Source organism: Nematolebias whitei, chromosome 12, assembly GCF_014905685.2.
Source record: "Nematolebias whitei isolate Nwh7 chromosome 12, NemWhi1, whole genome shotgun sequence".
Classification (NCBI taxonomy): domain Eukaryota; kingdom Metazoa; phylum Chordata; class Actinopteri; order Cyprinodontiformes; family Rivulidae; genus Nematolebias; species Nematolebias whitei.
Genome location: NC_056509.1, coordinates 31,481,381 through 31,507,817, shown reverse-complemented (window position 1 = coordinate 31,507,817; position 26,437 = coordinate 31,481,381). Strand labels below are relative to the sequence as shown.

The 26,437-nt window shown below is 38.9% G+C and overlaps 1 protein-coding gene across 1 annotated transcript in view; it reads right to left on the bottom strand.

Annotated features, from left to right (window-relative positions):
* eya4 (EYA transcriptional coactivator and phosphatase 4) overlaps positions 1 to 26,437 on the bottom strand; it is a gene marked incomplete in the record, with an annotated part of 51,175 nt that overhangs the window by 6,917 nt on the left and 17,821 nt on the right. Inside the window, 10 exon segments of the mRNA XM_037685838.1 lie at positions 1,132 to 1,221; positions 9,902 to 9,985; positions 10,166 to 10,302; positions 13,194 to 13,368; positions 15,514 to 15,596; positions 15,802 to 15,945; positions 19,146 to 19,288; positions 19,380 to 19,446; positions 19,961 to 20,038; positions 20,651 to 20,734. Coding sequence (XP_037541766.1) covers positions 1,132 to 1,221; positions 9,902 to 9,985; positions 10,166 to 10,302; positions 13,194 to 13,368; positions 15,514 to 15,596; positions 15,802 to 15,945; positions 19,146 to 19,288; positions 19,380 to 19,446; positions 19,961 to 20,038; positions 20,651 to 20,734 — 1,085 coding nt within the window.

Below are 26,437 nucleotides of genomic sequence, written 5' to 3'. Positions count from 1 at the left end.
GTGATTTTATATAAACCATCCATTTCTTCCAGCGTAAAGTAAATTGGTCCTTTTTGTCATTTACTTCTGCAGTTATTCTCTCCATCCTCCGTTGTGATGTCCATCCATATGTTCAACGGTGGGCTCTCCAGTGAAAGACAGTTTTTCGTGAGGGCTTTTTTGCACGTCACTAATATTAAACAAATATTTGTCTATCTTTGACCATCCTTCAGGCATGAGTCGAAAAAAACTAAAATTTACTTTCTAGAGTCAGTTGACTTCCAATAATATCTTGTATTGCTTTATGCCTCTCCTTCCAACAAGTTTTAATTACTTGACAGTCCCAAAAATATGGTAATAATGTGCACTTTTATTTCCAGTTTCTCAGAGTTACCTTTACAGTACATTGGGATTAAGGTGTAATAAAGTATCTTATCAAACTTTTCCACCCAAACTTCCTCCATCTCAATGAGCTGCTACATTTCCACCGATACTCCCCGATTGTTCTCCACTCTTCCTCCGTTATATCCATTCCTCCCTCCGTTTCCCACTTTGTTTTGATGTATAAAGTTGAAACGTGCTTTCATGTTTTTAAGTCCTTCATATAAACCTGAGATAATACCCGTTTGTTTGAGTTGTATGCCTCTTTAAACTGGTCCAACAGCTGTTTGCTCAATTCTCATATTCGTTTTGTCACCGACAAAATGTCCTAACTGTAGATTACGGTGAAATTAATAGAGAAATTGACTTTAATAAATAAAATGCAATGTTTTAAAAACAGATGTCGCATGATCAGTGCTCAAACTATGTTTTGGAATGACTCGGCTATTATGGCTAAGTTTACCTCAGTATCTGTGAAATTCAAGTTACAGCCATTTTGGTGCTTGCATAGCTACGTAGCTGTAGCAGCCATATTGAATTGAAGAAACTCAAAAAAGGTAATCGGCTCTAAATGTATCTTCAGTAAATATTTCCTGAGAGTTTCATTAGAATATATCTACTGGTTCATGAGATATTTTGCTAACACTACAGACAAATGCAGGCAAAGATAAAACCAAGCCAATAAAAAAAAATCCGAGTTGTGTCGTTTTTGTGCCACTAGAGGGCGGTAATCAACAAGCAAACTTCTATAGATGCTTTTGTTTCTCTTACCTCCAGGTCGTTGAAAAATAAGTGCGTGTCTGCCAAGTTGAAGATCATCTCCTCCATCCTCAGGCCAAGCGTCACCGCCATGGGAGGGTCCTAACAACAGGAAGGTCAGAACAGTTTCCAGTTATGAAACCTGCCTCTCAAACAAACAAATCGTGACTTTCCTAACTCTACCCCTCTGTTAGAATGGTACATTCCAGTCCTGGCAGCAGACACTGACGGACGTCCCATCTGCATTCCTGATGTTTGCAGGGGGGCCAGATGAAGAGTGTGTCTCCTGGTTTGTGTGTGTGTGCTGCGTGTATTTGGTATGTGAAAGGTTTGCGTGTGTGTTTTGGGAGAATGCGGCCTGCCCTGCCAGCCTGAGGCTCAGCTGCAAAAACCATCATCTGCGATAGGTCAGTGGGGGTCGACAGCTTGCAGCACGATTCGCTGACACCGTCAGACGACTAGAATAGAAACAAACTATCAGGAAGGCGAGGGAGGCGTGTGCACAAACTGAAGGAGAATCAGTCTCCCTGAGAGGGAGAAGAAAATGAACAACAACAAAAAAAGACGCGTCGGGCTCTTCAACGACGCAGCTTCATGTGATTTCCTTCCAGAGTTGACTTCACTTCTCTGCTCGTTGTGTGAATGTTTATGAAGCTGCCACTCTATGATCCATTTTTCTTCCGTATGTTTTTCAGCATCTTCCTTTTTTCCAACCAAAATTTTTTGTGCTATTTCAACAAATCGTATATCAAAACGTTCAGCTCTTTCAGGAGAAGTGTTTTGGTATTGGTGCAATTTAGCTTTTTAATATACATTTTTTTTTACATCCTTCAAATCTTTAGATCTGTTTACAGTCTTTTACTGCTCTTTGTTCACATTTTGTTCTGGTTCAGCTTCCTTGATCAACTTTAAACTTTTTTTTAAGCTACTTTCAGCCAATTTCAGCTGTTTTGTGCTCCTTCCTGATTCTTTCTGCCAATATTTTTTGTGCTTCTTTTAACTTTTGCTAATTTCAGCTTTTTATGCTCCTTTCAGATTATTTTTGCAAGTTTCAGCTTTTTCTGCTATTTCAGCTACTATTTAACAGTTTTTATGCTAATTTTAACTTTTTCAGCTAATTCCAGATTTTTTTTACGCTCATTTAAACTTTTTTCAGCCTAATTCAGTAAAAATGTTCTCTCTCCACGTCCTTCTGGTAATTTAAGCTTCTTTCTGCTTTTTTAGCTATTTTTCAGCAGTTTTTTGTTGTTGTTGCAAATGTCAGCTTTTTTCAGTCAATTTCCAATATGTGCTAATTTCTGCTTCTTTCAGCCGAAATGGTCAGACGTGCGTTCTTTCTGCTTTCTTATGCTAATTTAAGCTTTTTCTACTTTTCAGCTAGCTTTACCATTTTTAGCCAATTTCAGTTTTCAGTTAAAAGTTTTTCATGTAAATTTCTGCTAATTTCAGCCTGATTAAATTATTTCTGCTCATTTCAGCTTGTTATGCTCCTTCCAGCTTTTTCTGCTCTTTCAGCTACTATTTAGCTGTTTTGACGCTAATTTAAGCCTTTTCAGCTAATTTCACATTTTATAGCACATTCCAACCCTTTCCAATTCCTTCTGCTTGTTTAAGCTTCTTTTTGCTTTTTCAGCTACTTTTCAGCTATTTTTATTTTTTTGCTTATTTCAGCCTTTTTTTTTTTAAGCAATTTTTTTTGGAGCTCATTTCTGCTAATTTATACCAAATTCAGCAAACATTCTTTCTGCTTTCTTCTGATAACCTAGGCTTGTTCTTCCCATTCAGCTACATTTCAGCATGTTTTTTTTTTTTTTAGCTAATTTCAGCTGTTTTTCCAGCAAGTTCTTTTGTAACGCTACATTTTCCAGGAAATGCAGTTTCTCTAGTTTCCTTTAGAACTGATCACTGTGACCTTCTCTGTTCTCAGAGGGTCTGAAGAATCTAAACTACATAATAACCAGGAGGAATAAAAACATTGTTCTCATACAGGGAGTCTGATCAGAACGTGGGTGATTTTACAGGTTTTATTTTGAGCAGAAATGCTGTAAAGGTTTGTGCTTCCTGTGGCGATGTGGAAACAAACAGAAGCAGCTGGCACTCTGACCTCACATCAGCAGAAACTAAAAATGTTAAAACGTTTCAACGTTCATTTGAAGGCTGAATTCTATGAGATGGTTAACGTTTGTGAAATTACTCAAATTGAACTTACTAACTTCTGGGGCTATTTTTGTGCCTGCATGGACACAACTGCTATCACAGTCAGGCGAAGACGAACTTTAATGTGTTTTAACAGCTTGATTCAAAATGGCTGCCAGACAACTGAGCTTAATTCACATTCGGTTAGTTTTACAGATACTGAGCTAAAATTAAGTGTGGTAGTAGTTGAGAGTGATTACGTCTAATTGTTTGTAGAAAACATTAGCATGAACCATTGGAGTCAGCCCTTTTTGTCCGTTAGCAAAATATATCATGAACCACAAGGCAGATTTTAATGAAACTTTCAGATACTAGAGACTGAATGTACATCTAAAACTGATTAACGTTCAGGGTCAGTTGCACATAAAATGTCTGCCACAATTAATCAACAGTACTCTACACAAATATGGCTATGACTCAGTCAGTTATACAGATAAGACATTAAATTTCATGTGGTAGTAGCTGAGAGTCATCGATAACAGATACCCTGAGTTTGAAGTGTTGCATCATCATGTGGGATTGCTCATATTGGGTTTTTTTTGGTCTAAATTCTGTCATTTCTCTGTATAAGTTGTTCTTTAGCATGACGGAGGCAGGCAGTGTGCATGCTTTCAGAGAATGATAGATTTTTAAACTTGGATTAGGATTAGACACATAAAAAGTTCTGAGTTTACTTGTACAGACCTCACCAACCACCGAGGTGCTCTCAGAGTACGTGTTGGCGATGACACTCTGCGACTACCAAACCAGATTTTAACCCATTATGTCAGGCTCACTTGAAGCATGTACATTTAATGATCGCTTTGAGAGTTTCATTCAAATTCATCCAGTGGTTCTTGAAATATTTTGCTAACAGACTGACAATAAAACAAACATGAATATAATGTCCCGTCTTTAACAGGGCGGGTGATCATTTGTTTTTAAGTAATCCAGGTGACAAATTCTACAAAATATTAGAATGTAGGGTAAATAAACCCTTCCCATCAAATCAGAAAAAAGCAAAGAATATTAGCAGAATCGCAGAGGCCCAGTCTGTGCCCGTCTTAATATTCTCATTAGGCCTGTCACGATAAACAATAAATCAATTAATCGCATGATAAATGAAAATTATCAACCTCATTTTCATTTATCGGCTTAATTGTTTCTTCATGTCTCTTTCTACTGAAGTCACTGGATGACAAAAGGCTCAACTCCGGTGCTCTTTAAACGCAGCTAAGGTGAAAAGCTAAGCTATGCTAACAGGCCAACCTCGGGGGGGAAAAACCTTCGTCTTGTCAAAGCTCCAAAATTCACAGTCAAAACCTGTGCCTTCGTGTAAAAAGTTATTTTTCTCTGCAAAAAGAAGCCGAGAACTTATTTACTGATTTTTTATTAAAAGCTTTGTGTGAAAAATGCTAGAGAGCTCAAACCACACCAAGCGTCTGCCATTTTGAGAACCGAAGAGACAGCCCATGTCACGTCAAGGGGCCTCCCTCCCATTTTTCTTAAAGAGACACGCTGCTCACTCCCTCACTATCCATCCTTTGGTTCAAACAGCCTTATACTGCCATCCAGGGGTTAAAAAATGGTACTACACTCAAAACAAATTAAACTTCTTCTTAAATTTGACATTAGTAATTACTGTCAAATTTCAGACAATATTATCGTTTATCGCAATAATTTCTGAGACAATTAATCGCCCAGCAAAATTTGTTATCGCGACAGGCCTAATTCTCATTTTGCTCAGCGGTAACAAACATGTCTTCATTTCCCAGGGTACAAAGAGACAAAACCATTTTCCGCACTGGAATGCAACTCAAGCCAAAATGCACATTGTGAAAACATTTTCACTAATTGTTTCTCGACAGTAAACACAAAGCAAACCAAGCTGACTCACCCCCTGGGGCCGGGGGTGTTTGTAGACCCCCGCCCTCCCCCCCCCACACACACACACACAGAGAAGAGTTTACAGCTTACCGGGGCTTTTCCTCTATCCAATAAATCCAATAAATCCAAACTGCCAAACGTTAAAACCCACAAGTGTGGAGCAAAAAGGGAAGCCCACCAGTGCCCACAACCCCTCGTTTGTTAAAGAAGTAAAGTTCTGTGAAAGTCTGGCTGCAAACGCTGCGTGTGTGCAAGCTGTGCCAGCTTTTGTTCTTCTGCCAAACAGAACCAGAACATCAGAATGGATCAGGGATGAAAAAGCCTCCTCAGGCCACAGGAAATGACATCACCCAGCAAAAACCTGCGGCCACATAGGATGATCCCAGATCAGAGCCAAGATCTATTAAAACTAAAAGGAAGTCTAAACAGAGTACCTGCTCTCAGAGAAAGTCAGACCACCTAACAAGTTCAGAGAAAACGACAATAAACACCCCTCTGAGGAGGAAATTAGCACATTCAGGTGATGATTAAACTAATGAAAGCACTGACAGGTACTAATAGCTACGTTTAAAAACTCGTTTTATAGGCTGCAATCATAAATGGAGCAGAACGTTCCTGGAGCGGCTCATGTAATGTGAAGATCCACTGAGAGAAATGAAGCTTGTGCACAGCAAGCAGCCATTGTTGTTGTTGATTTAAAGAGTAAACACGGTCATAAAGGCAGCTCATTAACGTCCTGCGACGATGAAGGTACTGAACGTTTAGACAGGGGCAAGATTCTGCTCGCAACAAACGTTTGGGTATATTTTGTCTAAACTTGGCCTTATCCCAGCTAAACTGACAGCACTAAACTGAAATCAATGTTTCTGCCTTTTAATAATAATTAAAAAAAAGGTTTGTAGGTTCAATCATCCAGGTAGATAACAAAAAAGTTTAAATCATGTCATCTGGACCAGTTTCATTTACGTCTCTAAAGAAAAGCAGCAGATAAAAGATTGGATGGACATTTCTGGGCTAAAAGTTTCTGATCTTTCAGTCACTTTTCTGTCCTATGGGCATTTTTTTTTTTTAATTGTGAGGAAATGTTTGAACAGTTGTCGGGTGTTTTTTAGCTGACCTCCTGCACAGGAGAGATCATCTTTGGGCTGCAGCGAGAAAATCTGGCTCAGACACTGATTGGTTGAGTTTTCGACAGATGAGGAATAAATGCACAACTGCTGTCAAAGCAGCAAAACGCAACTATTTCTTATCTCAGACTTCCAAAAATCTAAATGACCCTAATAGATTCTGGAAAACCATTAAATCTCTCTCAGGCACCCCCCAATCATCTGACCTCCCATCACAACTTCTCGTTAACTCTGCTCCTGTGTCAAATAAGCACGAGATCCTGAACTGTTTCAACAAACATTTTGTTGCTTCTGGTTCTTTATTTGACACAGTTACTAATGGAAGATCAGCCACTTCACTTAATAACCAAACTTCTACAAATCAAATCCCTCCTACAAATCAATCCTCAGTTAATCACAGCTTCTCTTTTTCTCCGTTCTCAGTCAGTGAGGTCAATAAACTGTTAAAAGATCTTGATCCTAAAAAATCTGCAGGTCCAGATGAACTTCCACCTTATTTCTTAAGGCTGGCTGCTCACATCATCACAGTCCCTGTGACCCACATCTTCAATCTCTCCATAAGACAAAACTCCATCCCAGACACTTGGAAAACAGCCTTTGTTCTTCCTTTGCTGAAGGGAGGTGACCCCACATCACTGAACAACTATCGACCAATCTCTAAACTCTGCATTTTAGCCAAGGTTCTAGAAAAACTGATAAACTCTCAAATCAAAAATTACCTGGACTCATTTAACATCTTACCTCCACATCAATCTGGTTTCAGGAAACAACACAGCACAACCACTGCTTCACTGAAGGTTCTTAATGACGTTGTTGAAGCACTGGATGCTAAGGATTATTGTGCTGCACTTTTCTTAGACCTGTCTAAAGCTTTTGACCCTGTGGATCAGAACATCTTGTGTCATAAGCTCTCAGAAATCGGTTTCTCAGATCACACCATTGGTTGGTTCTCTAACTATCTTTCAGACCGGAGGCAATGTGTTCAACATAATGGTACTTCCTCCAGTTATTTAACATTCAATAATGGTGTACCACAAGGCTCAGTCTTAGGACCCACCCTCTTTACAATCTACATACATAATGTAGTTAAAAACATCCCTGATGCATCCATACATTTCTATGCTGACGACACAGTTGTTTATTGTCGAGCTAAAACAGTTGCTAAGGCTTTCCAGCTTCTGAAATCTGCATTCAACATCATCCAGACTGATTTGTTTCACCTCAAACTTGTCCTAAATGCCGAAAAAACCAAAGGGATGCTTTTTTCAAATAGGAAGTTGGTCCCAGCAGTTCTTCCTCCGATTTTATCCTCAAATGGTGTCCCCATTGAGTTTGTTGATTCCTATAAATATTTGGGTATCTTGGTCGACTCACATCTTTCTTTTAAGCTCCATGTGGAAAACTTGGTAAAGAAACTGAAAGTTAAACTGGGTTTCTTTTTCAGAAACAAATCCTGTCTAACCCTGAATGCTAGAAAACGCCTTGTATCTGTGACTTTCCTTCCCTCAATTGATTTTGGTGATATTATTTACATGAACGCTCCTACAAGAACCCTGCAGATGTTGGATGCTGTCTATCATGGTGCACTAAGATTCATAACTGGCTGTGATTATCGTACCCACCACTGCACCCTGTATTCATTGGTTAACTGGACATCATTAACTTCACGCAGACTCTCTCACTGGTACATTTTCATCTTTAAATCACTTCTTGGTCTGTTGCCTTCATACATCTCCTCCTACATGTCTCTGCGTGAGTGCAGCTACGGAGTGCGCTCTCAGGACATTATTACCTGCAGTGTTCCCTCAGTGAGGACTGAACTAGGCAAAAGGGCCTTATCCTACTCCGCTCCTGTTTCCTGGAATATCTTACAAAAAGATTTGAAGCTCTCGACCTTGACCTCTCTAAGTGGCTTTAAGAATCTGTTGGACTCCTGGCAGGGACCAATGCAGACATGTTCCTGTTTTTAGTTTTATACATTTGTCTTGGAATCTAGCTGTTTTTTGTTTTTGTTTTGTTACCTTTTTCCTTTTAGCCATCCTATTTGTTAAAAAAACAAAAAACAAACAAAAAAACTAGTATGAGTTTTTATAACTGCTTATTGTTGTTGCTGTTGTCCATTGTTGTCATCTTTCTTTGTTGAAATCAGGTCTCTCTTGTAAATGAGTCCTCGAGGCTCAATGGGATTTACCTGTATAAATAAAGGTTGATTGATTTTAATTTGTACATTCTCCAAATTTGAATAAAACTAAAGGAAATAATGACAATACTGCTCAAACAAACGAAAAGCATGGAATGAAACATTTTAAAATAGATTTTCTAATATAATTTTTGACCTTAATGAAGACTTCTTAATAGGGATGCACCATATTGGATTTTTGTTTGATAACTGATAGATATTTTATATACGTTCCTTTGCCATAACATATTCCCCTTATTTAGGCTTATTTGATACAAAAACTGTGTAACAGCTGTAAGAGCTGGTGACATACATTCAGTAACAGCCATATGATATGCATAGCACTTTGACTTATATTAAATGAAAAGTGTTAAATATTATTTATTAGCATTAGTCACCTGCGATGCTGTCTCACTTGTGGAGGCTTGTTCCAGGTTCCTAGCTGCAGTGTGGGATCCTCTGCACTCTTGTGCCTTTTTACGTTCAAAGTTTTTGTCTATCCATTGTGCTGTAAGACTAATTATGCTAACGGGGCTAACACGACGTCCAAATTTCTGTGGTAAAACTCACCCAAGTGCTATCTGCTATTAGCTTCTCATTGACGTCGGAAATGACGGCTAAATTGGTTAAGATTACATCAGAGAAATATCTCTGATTGGGGACGATAAAGCGAGGCTCAACGTAGTCCAAAAATGTTCAGAATCCGACATCCTCAATAAAAAAACATAACTTCCACACTGCCAACATTTTGAATTTTCCTCTCGTCGTGAGATCAGGTAGGCGCATGTAACGTCATGACTTTGTGCTGCCGCTGCAGGCGTCCTCGTCACTGGGTTGTCATAAAGAAACAGCACCTTTTATATCGGTGAGTTATTTTGATGGAATGGCCGATGTCCTATATTGAACTTTTACACTAATATTGGCTGATACGGACACCATGCCGATAATATCGTGCATCCCTACTTCTTAATAATCTAGAAACTCAAATGTGTTTATGCTCCTATTCTCATTTTTCTGTATTTATGAAGACCTAGAAAATAAAATACAAACTCCACATTTGAAGGCTATAGGAACTGTTTTTGTTTCTAGAGTTCTGAAAGCTTAAAGGTACTCATTGCAACAGCATGACCACCAGTCAAACAAACAAAATCAAAGTAACAATCGCGTACCCGAATTTCAGGATTGCATATCAGCAGATCTGGAAAACTCCTGGAGTAAATTATTTCCAACAGCATCATCTGATATAGTTCAGAATAACATTTTTATGCCTGATTTTATAGTTCAACGAGTCCCTTCTTTGTTGTAAAGTGGTCAGAGTGTGGAGGTTCATTCTATTCAAGTTAAACTGCTTCCTTGACAAATGGAGAGAGTGCAGTCAAGTCCAAGTACTGCCGTGTTGTGGAAACACTCATACCTTGCCATATTTCTGTGCATATGAGCCAGTGAGCAGAGAGTGGAAGACGATGATGGTCTCATCCAGATCCCACACGAACACCCTCTGCAGAACACAAAAACAAACAGAACCAGACATCAGATGTGTTTTAGCAACACCCTGACTGTAGAGAGTGACATCTGTACTCAGCTCTGTTCGTTTACTGAAGCTACAGAGAGCAGGCTGGATGGAAAACACAAAGTACGTCATTTCAGAATTGTGAGAGCACGTTCTTCGGTCCTTTACCTCCAGGTCACTGTCCGGAGGAGGAGAGGGGTTGTTTTTGCGCACCCTGCCACGAGTCTTGGACCCCCCGCTCCGGCAGGCTCTGTCGTCCAGCTCTTTGATAGGCGTGGAGGGGCTCTGCACTGTTTCAAAGTCCCCTGAGAGGGAAAAGAGCCACAGACAAGGTGTTTTGAAACATTTCATATTTGGCAGAAATCCGCCTGAATCTGCACAAGTAATCAGACTACATTCACTGCTGCGTAGATAGAAAAATTATAATGATGATGTGGTTGGAGCCGATTCCACAGGTATTCAGTGTCTGCTTCAGGAGGAGCAATAACTCAGACGTTATACAGTAGAGTAGATGTATTGGCAAGGTTAATAATTCAAAGTAATTGGCATGACAGATCAACTTAAAGACCAGTAAGAAACCAAAACAAAAGCACCGTTGTTAACGAGTGATTCATGAGGACACGGACATGTGAACATTTAACAGGAGGGGGAAAGACAAAAGCTATGGGATAAATCAAGACAACTTACACAATCCAATGCTTCTTACAAAGAGACTGCATTTACAATATTCTAAATGTATGATTAAGCACACACAGACAGACATTCCACACGAGCACACCCTGCCCCAGCGCCATATGCTCCCACTGCTGCTCCGTAACTAGAACCAGACCCCGAGCTTCAGCTCTCATATTGTTACGTCTCAATCAGAGACTAAAGGGAAAGTGCAGTACTGGGGGGAGGATAGCGAAGACCCAAACAGCACGTGACTAAAGGAAATAAAAAAAAAATACTGACTTGAACTGGTTGAGTAAAAAGCAAATGAGGAAGAAGCAAGGGGAAAAAAAAAGTTGCGACAGGACAAATGATAAGTTACTGTAATCAGGCTTCCTGAACTACAGCCAAGATAAACCAAAGACAAGCAAGAAGAACGCAGCAACACTGATTAAAATCCAGGTTTATGGGCACGACATGCGTGGATTTTAGACTCGCTTTGTTCCATTCATTTTCTCTCCTTGACAATAAATTCAACACTTGATATAACAAACTGAGTCTATGTGCCAACTCTCCCAATTAGCGTCTGGACTTTTACGTTAACGGTTACCTTCGTAACCAAACCTGCTTTATTTTCCAACTGGAAACGAGATAATTAAAGTGAACAAGAGTACGGCACATTATACGCCCTTCGACAAATTATTATACAGCAATCTATAGCAATGCCGCAAATTAACAAAGACCTTTTATAACATTTGACCTTGGAGCAGGGGTGATGAACATAATGGTGCTTCTTCCAGTTATTTAACTGTCAACAATGGTGCACCACAAGGCTCAGTCTTAGGACCCCCTCTCTTTACAATCTACATAAGTAATGTAGGTCAGATCATTCCTGATGCATCCTTACATTTCTATGCCGACGATACAGTAGTTTATTGTCAAGCTAAATCTGTTGCTAAGGTTTTCCAGCTTTTACAGTGCATTCGACATCATCCAGTCAGATTTGTTCCATCTCAAACTTGTGTTAAATGCTGATAAAACCAAAGGAATCTTGTTTTTCAAACAGGAAGTCGGTCCCAGTAGTATTTCCTTCCATTTTATCTTTGAATGGTGTTCCTATTGAGTTTGTCGATTCTTACAAATACATGGGAATCTTGGTCGATGTACATCTCTTTTTAAATTTTTTTTAAAAGTAATTTATTCAGTAATTTAAAGAAACAAAACAAATTCATCAAAAAAAAAAAAAACATTGAATGAAAAGGGTGCAGAAAGAAGAAGAAAATTCTTAAAATAGCTACCTCTTATTAAAAAAAATTAAATTAAAATAAAACAAACAACTCAGGCTTGAACAATTCCCAAAGCAAAAACAAAAATCAGGCATCCTTCACATGGTATCATACTTTCCTAACAATTTTAACTTAATCATCTTTTTAAACATATAAATTGTTTTAGAAATTTTTATTGTGATATCAAGGCAATTCCATAATCCTATTCCTTGAATTACAACGAAGCGCTCCTTCAGACTAGTTCTAAATGGAGGTTTTACAAACATTTCAACCCCCTTAAGGTCATAATGACTCTCTTTTTAAAACATTTTAATTGAATATTTGGGGGTAAAAAAAAATTATGAGCTTTATACATGACTTGCAAAATACTATATTCAAACAAACCATAACATTTTAATAATTTCAATTTATGAAATTATATATTTGTTGGGTGACCATGGCACTTCCTACTAATAATTATTATAGCTCTTTTTTGGAAAATAAAAAAAATCTTTTAAGCCTCATGTCGAAAACTTGATAAAGAAATCGAAATAAAAATCTGTTCTCTTTTTCAGAAACAGATCCTGTCCAACTCTGAATGCTAGAAAACACCTTGTAACTGCTACTTTCCTTCCCTCCATTGATTACGGTGACATTATTTACATGAATGTTCCAACAAGCACCCTGCAGATGTTGGACCATCATGAACTTCACGCAGACTCTCTTACTGGTACATTTTCATCTTTAAATCACTTCTTGGTCTGCTGCCTTCATACATCTCCTCCTACATGTCACGTTGTGAGTGCAGCTACAGCGTGCGCTCTCAGGACATTATTACCTGCAGTGATCCCTCAGTGAGGACTGAATTTGACAAAAGGATCTTCTCCTAATCTGCTCCCGTTTCGTGGAATATCTTGCAAAAATATCTGAAGCTCTCGACTCTGACTTCTCTAAGGAAGTTTAAACAACTGCTAGTTTCATGGCAAAAAACAACTCAGTCATGTTCCTGTTTCTAGTATTTTACACCATTTTATAAATGTAGCTTATTTTTATTCGTTTTATATCACTACTTTAATTTACGTTTCATTTTATATGCTTTTTTATGATTGTTTATTTGTGTGTGTACCTCATCTGTCTCATCTGCATGTGTGTATCAAGTTTCATTAAATTATCCTGAGCAGATCGGATGTTAAGGCCTTTTAGTTTGGACTTTTAGGGTAGGAAATTGGAGATTTGACCATTTCATTCTGAGTTGCATCGTGTATTTTCTTTGCACAAACCTTGGTGAAGTTCAGCAGCCTGCCCCGTCATAGCAGGGGTGGGATCTTGCAGCTGGTAGGCTGCTGTGGAACCAGTGCCGTCCATGCTGTTGGAGGTCATATATGTCCCGTAAGTGGAGGCAGAGTAATACTGCGCATACTGGTTTTGGCCAAACGTCGTGTATGAGGGATAATCCTGCAGAAGACACATGAGCTGTGAGTGCACAAGACTGCAGGAAAAAAGACAGAAAAACAGATGCTTCACAAAAACCACACTTCCTCTCATCTCTTTGACCCTTAATTCCTTCTAATATGCATTTTTTTTTAGATTATTGAGACAATTAAAGACTTGTTCAGCTGCAGAAGACGCAAATGCTTTATGACTCAGTCTCTAAACCTGTTACTTCATCCATCAACATAAACTGGAGCAAACCACATTCATGCACAGCTGGTGTGTGGTCAAAAGGTTGCATATAAGCCTCTCCTGTATATCGTGTGTTTTCTATTAGACACAGTTCCCCTTTAGTTTCTAACTAGTTTTTTTTATTCAGTTTAACTCCTCTTCAAATTTATAACCATTCTTAGCAAACCATTACCCTAAACTCAAACTCACCATAAGAAGTGGACATTTGATGCCAATTAGTTTTTTGTCTCCATAACACAAGCGGTCCCGAGAGTGTATCGGTTTAAACAGATTTATGTCCTCACAGCACGAGGAATAAAAGCAAACACACACACACACCTTTATCTCACCACAAAGACCAAAGCACGACTTGCTCCATATAAACAGCTACGTCTAGTGCCAGAAATTAAAATCCCCCTTATAAGCATTTTCCACCACAACGCGATCCATCATGTGGACTTGGACAAATATTCAAAACACTCTTTCACCAAGACAAAATCGTTTCTTTTGCAAGTTTTTTTTTTTTTCATGATGCAAGGTTGCAGGGTTTTAATTTTTCATGCTGTACTGAAAAAAGGAAGTTGTGTGGGAAGGTAACTAGTTCTCAAATAGACTGGTTTATTTGCCTTGACAAATCTGTTGTACTATTTATTCATGCATGTATTCATCCATTTTCTGCTGCTTGTCCATGGTTGGGTTGTGGAGGCAACATGTCCAGGAGGGAACCCAGACTCCTTCTCCAGCTCCTCCTGGGAGACCCCAAGGCATTCTCAGGCCAGAGGAGATGCACGTTATAATTCCTCCTATGACTAATGGGCCTGTCCCAGGGTCTCCTCCAAGTGGGACGTGCCTGAGAACCTCAAGGAGGAGACACTTGGAGGCATCCTAATCAGATAGCTGAGCCACCTCAGTTCACTCCCTTTGATACAGAGGAGCAGCAGCTTTACTCTGAGCTCCACCTGAATCACCCTTTAATTAAGGCTGAGTCCGGTCACCCTACAAAAGTAGCTATCATGCTTTTTGCTGTATAAGTTGCAGTTTTTTGCATAAATTAGCATGCAAGCAACTTACACAGCCTAGTGAATTATTTATGTCCCCCCCCCCCATATTTATAAACCAATTTTTGGCTGAGAGCTGATGATTTCATTCATTCTGACATGGAAAATATTGAACACTACCATTTTCAGCCACTAGAGGGGCCTCAACTAATATGGCAAGCCAAGTGTCTCATTAATAGGTAAAAGTGGCTATTAATGAAACACTTGGCTTGCCATACAAAGCCACCTTCATCTTGCTCTGGAACTCCTGGAGCAAACGTCAAAGTGCATTTATTAAGGAAAAGTTAAACGGACACACACCCTTGCTATAATTTCAAACAAGTAAATAATTGTTTTTAAGTGTTAATCTTGTTAAATTCTAGTTAAAGTCCTCCCATGCGTGCTCCCGTAGCTGCCATTTGGCACCCAATCGATTTTTGGCACAACACCGGCCCACGTTTCCAGATCGTTAGCGATGATGCATAACAAATGTGACGCATAATAGATGCGACTTATACAGCGATGCAACACATTTATGTTTTGTCCACCTTATTAGACATATTTGGACTGATGCAACTTATACGGTGGTGCGACGTTTACAGCAACAAGTACAGTAATTTCAGATGTTTGTATACGAGATCTTGTTCTTTTTGTCGTGATTTATACGTCATGATAATAGGTGAGGGTTGGAACGTAGACAGACCAGTAAATTAAAAGCTTTGCATTTTGGCTCAGCTTACTTTTTTTAACCACAGACCGAAACAATGCTCTCATTACTGCGGTCAATGCCCTGATATGTCAATCCATCTCCCAGACATCTGAACTCCTCTGCTTGAATACAGCCTCTTACTTCTGAAGTACGTGCATGAGATTTAAAAAGGTGCAGAGATGTGTCCAGTACCTGCTGTGTGGCAGTGTAGTTGGCAGGGTTGGACACAGAGTTGTTGGAGGCGTAGAGGCCCGAGGAAGCAGTGAAACTAGAGCCTTGAAAGAACAAAAACAGGAAAAATAGGTGATGTAAACTGTCATATATCAAAGGAATAAAAGAAAACGTCATACCGTATTTTTAGGACTATAAGGCGCACTTAAAATCCTTTAATTTTTGCAAAAATCAACAGTGAGCCTTATAGTCTGAAAAATACAGTAGTTGAAAAGGAAAAAAAAAAGTTACTTATTTCTGTGAACCGACCTGGCATCTGGTAGGGGGAGTAGGCAGTCTGTCCAGGCTGAGGTGTGGTGAAACCTGGGCTGTAGCTGAGCCCTGTCTGCAGTGGGGACTGACTCTGGGTTAAGCTGCCCTCTGTCTTAATCCCTGGAAGCATCACACCCAGGTCTGTGGCAAAGAGAACCAAGATTTCTAAGTGACATTTTCCACTTTTTTTTTTACTGAAATGTTAAAATTTGACATCGTTGGCTGTGAAATGTCTGCCTTGTAGTGCAGTTTGTTTGTGTAAATCTTTAATGTCCCATTTTGTTGTTTTTTTTTTGTTTGTAGAAATTGACATGAAAGTAAATACTAGCTCAAATGTTGTTGCCTTTTTTCATTGTTGGGAGTTGAAGCCAGCAGGACCCAGTTTATGGGAGCTATTATGTTATAGTTTGGAAACCAGAGTCTGAGCATTATGGATGCGGGGCTTTCAGTCCCACCTACTGCCCCGCACACCATCATTGTAAGCCTGGGACCATAATGTGGGAACACTGTGGGTTCATCTTCCAGGCTCCTGCATCATGTCCAGCATCGCCTTATATGTTGATGGTAGACATCTTAAAATTCAGGGTATGATCTTTCATTATTGTACGTAGTTGATTGCTGAGGAGCTAAAGGTGCAGGCAGCAGGTTTAAATTCAGAAAAACAAACACAAAACCAGGAGCTACAAGTGACAAAACAATAGGACTTACTAGGAGTGAATTTTGTGAAGATCTGACACTGAACATGGAAATACCAGGAGTATGTGTACTGGGTGGTGGTGATTAGTAAATGAGGTGTACCGAGTACAGATGAGATACAGGTGTTTGTGACCAGGCAAACTGAGGGAAAACACTGGCAGACAAACTATATAGGAATATACAGTAGTCCCTCGTTTATCGCGGGGGATCCGTACCCTGAAGACCTGCGATAAGTGGAAACTAAATAAACTAATAAGTGGAAATTAAAACCTTTTTCAAACTAAGGGCCAATTTCAGAAACTACATTAACTCAAATCAGATACCAAACATCTTTTCTTGGTCACAGGTTCCTCAACAAGAGTTTGATTGGTCTCATTTGATGTTCTCTGTTGTGCTTTCGACATCATAATCCAAGATTACTGAAAATTCAAGAGACAGAAGTATTTTACATTTCACATATCATCTTGGGGGCCACGTATGCTCTAAACCAGAGATGCCCAAAGTGGGGCCCGCGGGCCCAAGCCATTTGGGTTAGCCCGCCAAGCAGTCCACATTACTATATTAAAATTTATATTGAAGAATCAATGCGTTTTCACTCAAGTCATTCCACTGACTTTAATGTTGGATGGAAAAGTTGGCCCATTGACTATCGTATATGGGACTGTTTATTTTTGTTCATATTATTGTTGCTGTTGGACATGCATTTTTTTTACAATTTGCACTACATATTAGGGCTGGGCCATATCATGTCGTTCATGATAAAACCGGTAAAAAAGCTTGCACGGGCAAAAAAATGATATCATGATATGCTAATTTCATGACGTAATACATCAGTGCGCCCCATCCCTTTAACAGAATACCAGAACCGTGCGCGCCGAACAACCAAACCGAACTGCGTACCCCCCCACCTGTCGGTACTGGTGTGACGCTAATTAGTTGCGCGCAGTACTAGCTAGCTAAAAAGCTAAAAACAAACAAGGCGCGGCTCAGCCGTCTCTCCATCCAGCTCTAAACTGCAGGTACAGACAACTCAACTGTCTCTTCCTTCCCCCGCTCTAAGCTGACACTCGTCTTTATTTTTTCTCTCCCCACTCGGCTCTGGCTGCCGGTGCGGGTCTCCCCCGCTCTAAACTGCCGGTACAAACACACACAGGTCTGTCTCTGAAGTTCCACAGTCCATGGACCAAGAACAGAGTCAGGTGATCAGAGACAGAGCATCAGAGAAATAAATGAATCACTCCTGCAGGAACAGAGGAAGCTGAAACACCACAAGTGTCAGGGTCAGCTGATGACACCTTGTTACAACTTCTGGAAGTTATAGCTCATTTAAAGGCAACATATATTTTGTTACATTTATACTCAACTTATATATATATATATATATACTTAAGCTTCATTTTAGTTATTTTAGGAAACTTCACTTGCACTTTAGTTTTTGTGGTGGATTTTGTTGATCTATATTTTGTGCAGACTTTTTCAATCTAAATAACAGAAGGATCATTTTTATACTTTTAGACTGAATACTTTACTAAATAAAGTAATTTCAGTAAAATTAACCCTTGTTGTTCTTTTAGTTTTTATATAATACTGCAAAGCAACATGTTAAGTTAATTTTGTCAAATGAATAACTGATTTTTTTTTTGTTATATCACAAAATTTATCGTTATCGTCAGAATGCTCTGAAATATCGCAATATTATATTTGAGCCATATCGTCCACCCCTACTACATATAATTATACTGAAATGCCAAAATGTCAATGTTTGTTTTAATTTATTATATACAACTTGTGTTTTGTTATATTTTGGGTTCTGTAATGTTCTTTACACAGAATTGAAGATTAAATAACTGTATAATAAATAAATAGACTTTACTTAAAGATATATTTGCATTTCATGCATTATATTATTGCATTTGGCCTGAGTCCTCTGATAGATTTTAAATTTGGCCCTCTCAGGTAAAAAGTTTGGGCACCCCTGCTCATGATTTCAGCTCCCTGCCTTGTCGGCTCTTTGCCACCAGCAAGCATTCTTGGCCACGCCCACTTCTCCAATTGCACGGAGATCAGCTGCAACAGAAAATTTATCCTGCATTATGGGCTGCACAAATGTGCAGGAGGTGCTAAATAATTTAAAACAATTTATTTTAAATAAAAAGTCCATGCCGATCGTGCATCGATAGAGCTCATCCATCAATCAGCCAACGGCATGTCCAATCTTATTTTGAAAAACCGCGATAGAGGGAGTCCGCGATAAATGAACCACAAAGTAGCGAGGGACTACTGTACACAAAAATAAAAATAAAAAGATCTTCAGAAAAATCAAAAATGCAACCCAAACCACAACGAAGACTAAAACAAACAAAAACTATTACATTGTCAGACTAATAAAGTCTTAAGACCCTGTTTTAACCTTCTCAGTAAATCAGTAAAATAACTTTTAACCCACTTTCTGTTAAAATAGGAAATACATGTAAAATGTCTTAAAAACCCCAGCATGTTTTGTTTTCTTCTTGCATTGCTTTCATCCTTTAGTCAACTGTGGATATCAACGCCCCACCCAACTCCCCATGGGATATCAGAGGTTTCGCTGCTTTATGTAAATGTTAATAGTGCAGCTGTGTTTTTCAGCGAGTGCTCGTCAATACCGTATGTGGACAGTCCGTAGGCTTGTCCTGTCTGTGAGTAGGCTGTGTACATGGTTGACTGCTGCATGCTGCTGAACTGAGGCTGCCCAGCATACGTTGGCATGGGCGGTGCTGCCGGCGTGGAGAGGATGTGAGGGTAGGGCCTGGGAATACAGAGGTGATGTTAACACCTGGCGGCAACTTTTAATACATAGGAGGTGTCAAGAAGGTGTCTTCAGAAATAACCAGACTTACTTTGACGGGTAGAGGGGAGGGGAGTACTGGTGGGCTGAACGAGGGCTGTACCCGCTGCTGGTGATGACTGAAAATATAATGGCAAGAAAAAATTATTAATGGCGTCCATTTTTGTTTTAATTTGCATCTATTAAACCATTGCTGAACAAAACGACTCAAAGCCTCTGGTGTGTTTTTAAAACGTCATTCCAGTAAACACGATCTGAAGCATTTGAAATGGAGAGAAGCCAAGTCCCTTCTGTCCATGAAGGCCCTTAGAGTGGGCCTCACAGTAAAACAATGCCTTCCTGTGGTCACTGAGATGTTGAGCTCAGTGCTGACACACACCCTGCTGCTTCCAGACCCCCCCCCCCCCCCCCAGTGGTTTGTGTCTCAGGGTGTTTTCTTAGTGTAAAAGCAGAATGGTTGTGTGACTCTAAAAAAAAAAATACAGATGTAAAAATGTCTCTTCTCACTGCCAGCCTTTGATGATGCAACACGAGGCCAGGCAATGGTTCAGTGGACTAAAGCTTTCAGCTCTGAGTTAAAATAGATCATGTTTGAGGGGACTGAGACAATAGTTCGGTGTGTGCGTGCTTTACCTGAGCCTGCATACGTGTCCAGTGATGTGTCGCCTGTTGTGGTGACGGCATCGCTGTTGTTCAAAGGCTCGGTTTTCACTTCAAGTAAAAAAAAAGGTAAACGTCAGTGTTGGGGCATGACTTTAGCAACTTTTCATCACCTGAACGCAGTGAGAACATCTCTCCAGATAAAAAAGCAGAAAAACTACCATGCGATATTTGAGCAAACTGGTGAGCAGGGTTCCCATTTCAGTTGTGACTGAACTCCATCACAATTAAAGTTATTGAGCACATATTACGTAAAAAAAAAAAATATATATATATAAAAAAAATAAAAAAAAACAGCCTAGCTGGAGTACAAATATGACCTAAAGGTTCTAAGCTTGAAATACCAAGAAAGAATAATAATAAAAAAAAAGGAAATCTGATGATTAAGTTAAAAAAAAAAAACATGTTCACACACAATGAACCTCAGGCAAATTTCCCTTGATATTTACAGACTTCCTTTGAAAATTCATAAAATTTGATACTCTTGACAAGTTGGGACCTTGCTGTATGTAAGAAAACCACGCACGCACACGCTGCCATGAAATCAAAACAGCATTCAAAAAATAAACACAGCACGGCAAACCAAAGCCAATCAGACCAACTGGCTCTTCCACACAGAGCACGACCCTTTACATTTATATTCACACACATGCACCTCTGTACCATAGTCCTTGGAACACGAGGCAGGAGACGGGCTGCTGCAGCCCAGCAGCCAATCAGCCGTGTTCAGCACAGTCATGCTTTCACCTATAGGGGGTGCAAGGTGGGAAGGTGGTGAGGAAATACTGCTCTGATAACCAGATACACATCTCAGGAAAGCTTTTTATGATGACTCGGAATAGAAAACAGAAGACTAAGGAACACCTTTTTTAACTTTTGAGCTCAAAGTATTGTAACGGTCATGCTTTCATCCTAAACATTATTTAGCCTGGGAAAAATACAGTCACAGATCAGCAGCTCAAATTTAACATTATAAAATCTAAAAGGAGTGAACCTTTAACATTTCTCAGTTTGAAAACATTCTCAGTTTCTCTCAGTGGACACAAAAATAAAGTTTTTGTTTCCCCTTTTAACAGTTGTTACTGGGTTTTTTTACATGTAAAAGATCAGGAAAAACATTTATTGTATTTGCAATTTGTACTTTCTGCTTTGGCTTTTAATTTAGTCACTACTGTGGAAATCTTTCAAGTTTTTAATGATTTTAAATTTTATTTGTTGCTTCCTGTTGGACAAAAGGAATAGATCACTTACATTTTAACTATTATATAACAGAAAATACATTATACATTCCCTGGCCAAAAAAACAAAAAAGTCGCCATAAAAAAAAATAGGTCACACTAATATTTCCATGGACCGCCTTTAGCTTTGATTACATCATGCATTCCCTGTGGCATTGTTTCAATGAGCTTCTGCAATGTCACAAGATCCATTTCCATCCAGTGTTAAATTAATTTTTCAACAAGATCTTGCTTTGATAGACAATATGCATGATGGGTGCATCACTTCACCTGCCTCTCTTCTTACCCTGATGCACCATCACTCTGGAACAGGGTAAATCTGGACTCATCAGACCACATGACCTTCTTCCATTGCTCCAGAGTCCAATCTTTATGCTCCCTAGCAAAATGAAGCCTTTTTTCCCCAGTTAGCTTCACTGATTAGTGGTTTTCTTAAGGCTACACAGCTGTTCAGTCCCAATCCCTTGAGCTCCCTTTGCATTGTACATGTGGAAATGCTCTTACTTCCACTATTAAACATAGCCCTAAGTGCTACTGTTGTTTTTCTTTGATTTGATTTTACCAAACATATTTTTCCAGCCACATTTCTTCCTCGAAGCCGCTGGGTCCCCACTATCCTTCCAGTTTTTAATAATGCGTTGGACAGTTCTTAACCCAATTTTACTAGTTTCTACAATCTCCTTACATGTTTTCTCTGCTTGATGCCAATGATTTGACCCTTCTCAAACAGACAGACATCTTTTCCACGACCACGCGACGTGTCTTTAACATGGTTGTTTAAGAAACGAGAAGCAACTCATTGCACCAGTTGGGGGTTAAATAACTTGTTGCCAGATGAAAGATAATTGTCCATGCAGTAATTATCCAACAGGGGGCTCGTACCTATTTGCTTAGTTAAATCCAGGTGGCAATTTTTTTTTTTTTTTGGCCAGGCATTATAGATGCAGTGTTATCATAATGGTAAAAAAAAAAACACACAAATGTTGAACAACTGTTAGAATAATCAGTTCAACTCAGTTAATTTTTAGCAGCAATTCACAGAAGTTATCTCATACGACGGAGCTTTAGGGCCATGCAATGAAAAAAAAAAAATTAAAAGCCATAAAATTACGAGAATAAAGTCGTACAAGACTTTAAAAAATAACATATTTTTTACAGCTCTCGTTTATTTTTATTTTTTTCCACAGTTGGATCCACAACGCGACCTGTCAATCAATCCAGTAGACGTCAGCAAATGACCAATCCGAAGCTAAATGCTCCTTATCTGCAGAGAGCTGCGCTGCAGCCCATCAGAGTGTACCACCTTACTGTAAGCAGGTTCAAAGTCCTGACACTAATAATAATCTGATGCTGATGTGTTAACAGATTAACTATCTTGTTTTTTGTAAAACCAGAACCAAAGTATAACTTAACAAGATGCTTAACATTTTTCATTTTACCACAGTTAAAATGCAGTAAACCTGCTTTATCGTGTCGGAGTTCAGATAATATTGCAACTCATTTAGCTTCGGATTGGTCATTTGCCGACACGCCTACTGGATTGATTGACAGGTCACGTCATGGATCCGACTCGTGGGGGAAAAAAAAAAAAGAAAAAAAAACACGAAAGTAGCAAAAAGACTCGTACGACGTTATTCTCTTAATACTACTACTTTATTCTCGCAATTTTATGGCTTGGATTTTTTTTTTTTTCTTAGCGTGGCCCTAAAGCTCCGTCGTAATCTCAGGACACTGTACAAAAAATAAATAAACAAAATAAAAAAAGTTCAATTCATAAATTCAATTCAGATCCAGGTTCAGATTCCAGGAGCTGGACTTTAATAGCTTGATATTTAAAGGTTATTAAAATGGTCAGATAAGGTTATGAGAAAGCAAAGCTAATACAGTTCACTTCCTATGAATCAGGTCGAGTATGAGGAGGAAAATCAGTAGGTTCGTGGACATTTAGGGTAAAACCAACAGGTTAAATTAAGAATATATTTAGGCTTTAATTTCCATCTCCATGACTACCGACAAACCCCCCCCCCCACACACACACACTTATTAATAAAAACTAATAACATCATAACACAGGTAAAAACATTATGTTTTGTAACATGCAACAACAAATAAAAGGCTTTTATTAATTTTCACGTTGCTCAAGAAAAATCTGGATTAAGAAATCAATAGTTGATTGAGGATTTATCAATGATTTTGTTTGGAAAAATAGGAGCTCTTACTCCTCAACTCATTCAAGGAAAATAAAATTTAGATATTTAGCAAAAGCAGATTTATACAAACACAATCTTTGAGTGGTGGCCAGGTTTCTGTAAGAAAATAATTAAATATGATGATCAGTTATCAAATCATTAACTAACAGAAACTTCAGTGCGAGAGATTTTCTGGTCAATAATGTATTTATCAGTTAAATTTTTCTGTTCTGGTAAAGAAGCTGTTTATTTTAATAAGATTTCCTTTGGGCAAGCTGAGCTTGGGTGGGTAACAGAGTAGCAGCTTCCTGGACATCCTGATTGATAAAGATCACTGAGTGAATACAATAAAAAGTGCTTTTATCTGTGTTAATAAAAAAGTTAGAAATAGAAGCAGTTTGAAGCTTTTATAAGACCCATAAGTATGTGGTGGTTATAAAAACTGCTCCATCTTGGCCTTCTCACTTATTTATAAAAAGATGCTGCCATGTATTCATTTTCTTTATGCAGGTTCTGAATACTTGGGGTAAAAAAGTTATTTTATAATTCAGTCAAGCAGTAGAGCAGGCCTAACCAACAATTGGCTTGCACACTAGAGATGAGCCTTTGTTTTAGTTTTTGGCTCCTGGAAAGCTGCCTGAACTCAACTGTTTTGTTAATATAATGCTAAAGAGCTACACAAGAGCTACTTCTAAATCTTAAACAACCAGTCAAACAGAAAATCTCTGGTAAACACCGACATCTAGAAGCACTCAGAGAGTGCACATGTCTGCCAAGACCCACCGTCATTCACGCAGTAACATCCTGTGCACAAACAAGAATCCTTTAAAAAAAATGTCTGGAGATCCAGGTCACCACAAAAACTTGACAACCTCAACATTTCCTGAAAGTTTCATGAAAATCCATTGATAAGTTTTGAGTAATCTTAAGCACAGACAAACAAACGCCAAAAACATAACCTCCTTGGCGGAGGAAACAAGGAGGAGTGGGTAAACATGTGTACCTGTAAGCAGTTTGATTGACCCATCAGGGGCAAAAACATAATCGCACACCTTCGCCTTTTGGTGGTGGGCTATCGTTACCATACCACTTTACAGGTCCTTCTCAAAAAATTAGCATATTGTGATAAAGGTCAGTGTTTTCCATAATATAATGATAAAAATAAAACTTTCATATATTTCAGATTCATTGCACACCAACTGAAATATTTCAGGTCTTTAATTGTTTTAATACTGATGATTATGGCATACAGCTCATGAAAACCCAAAATGCCTGTCCCAAAAAATTAGCATATCATGAAAAGGTTCTCTAAACAAGCTATTAACCTAACCATCTGAATCAACGACGTAACTCTAAACACCTGCAAAAGATTCCTGAGGCTTTTAAAAACTCCCAGCCTTGTTCATTACTCAAAACAGAACTGGTGTAACGTGCTCTCTTTTGCCTATACCGGTTAAAATCGGGTTGCAGCATTTTGGGCCATTTTTAAACGTGTAATGGAGGTCTGATTCCAAAATGAAGCGCATTGCCATAATCGAGCCTGGATATTATGAACGTTATTCCCTTTAGCCCTTGGATCCTTTAGTTTTAAACATAAGTTCCACTGAAAGCCTCGTCATACAGCCTTTACGCGAGGCTCAAACTGTACCTGTATAAACAAGTTCCCGTTGTTGAGCCTTTGGAACGTCTTTATGCAACTGTTCATTACAGAAACGCGTTTAATTTTTATTTTTCAAATTTTTCACATGTAATAAATTAAAAACAGGACCAACTCCTCTCAATAACAAACAAGATTTGGGTATCTCAGTATATCAGGATGAAGAACCACTCGTTGGATCAGTTCTTTGTTTTGGAACTGCTTTAACAAACATATTAGATGTAAAGATGCGTTCCAAAATTTTGAACTTCTCTTAAAAGTATTAAACGGAGAAGACGACTGTTTTGAAACATGAGCACACCTGTTAACCAACGTGCCTTTGAGTCACTTTTAAACCTGGTTATTAACCATATGAGAACTCCATCCGATTCCGGACAGCTTCTTTAATCCCCTCAGGGAGCAATCCAACCCACTGGACCAGCTGTAATGAAGACAAATGAGTTGCCATGGTGATGGCTCGGGGGCCCGAGTGTTGGCTGATGTTAAGTGAGGGGAATGTTGGTTATGTAGTTTGTTTTGGCTGCGTGTGTGTAGTCCCGACTCCGTCTGCTTAAACTATTAACCGTGAGCTCATCCAGGAATGATTTGATGTGCTCTAATTTGGTGCACTGAGAGGAGTTACTCCTATAATCGTCAGTACACGCATCAAAACGTTTCACTTTTTCCACTGTTTTACCATCTTTAAGCGCTTTCCTCTGCCTATTGAATCAAACGATCACCCTCAACACATCTCAGGGTTATGCCATTTAATGTCCAAACTGTTTAACGGCAGAATGGAGGAGAGTTAAAGGTGATGAACGCAACAGGATTAAAGAGAGAGAAACGGATACAAGGGTTAAAAAAAAAAAAAAGAAACAAAAGGCAACTGGAAAGAAGAGAGAAACGTGCGGCCTGGTGCTGACATCTAAGAGAGCAGTGATGCTTTAATGCTCTTGTAGAGGAAATAGTTTCCAGTGGGTTTTTTGGCTCGCAGTAAAACACATACACTCCACCACACACACACACAAATACACACTGCCGAGTGGTTAGCAGAGGAGAGCAGACGTGATTTGCTACGTGTTTACTCACATTCTCTTGTGGTTTACTCAAGACCTCATCTACAGCTTTAATTCTTTCACTCTGAAAGTCCTCAAAACGTATTCCTCCGTATGTTCAAAGCCCACTACGCTAACAATTTAAGAAAATATTTACCTTGTACTTTCTGTCTCTGTTGGAAGCTAAAAGGTAATGTAGGTGCTTGGAGTCTTATATCTCTTTAATGGTTTCAAGAAATGAAAACACCGTTTTGAGTTATACAAGGGAAGTTATTAAAGTTAGAGACATTAATTGGTTTATATTAGTCACACACACACACGTATATATATAT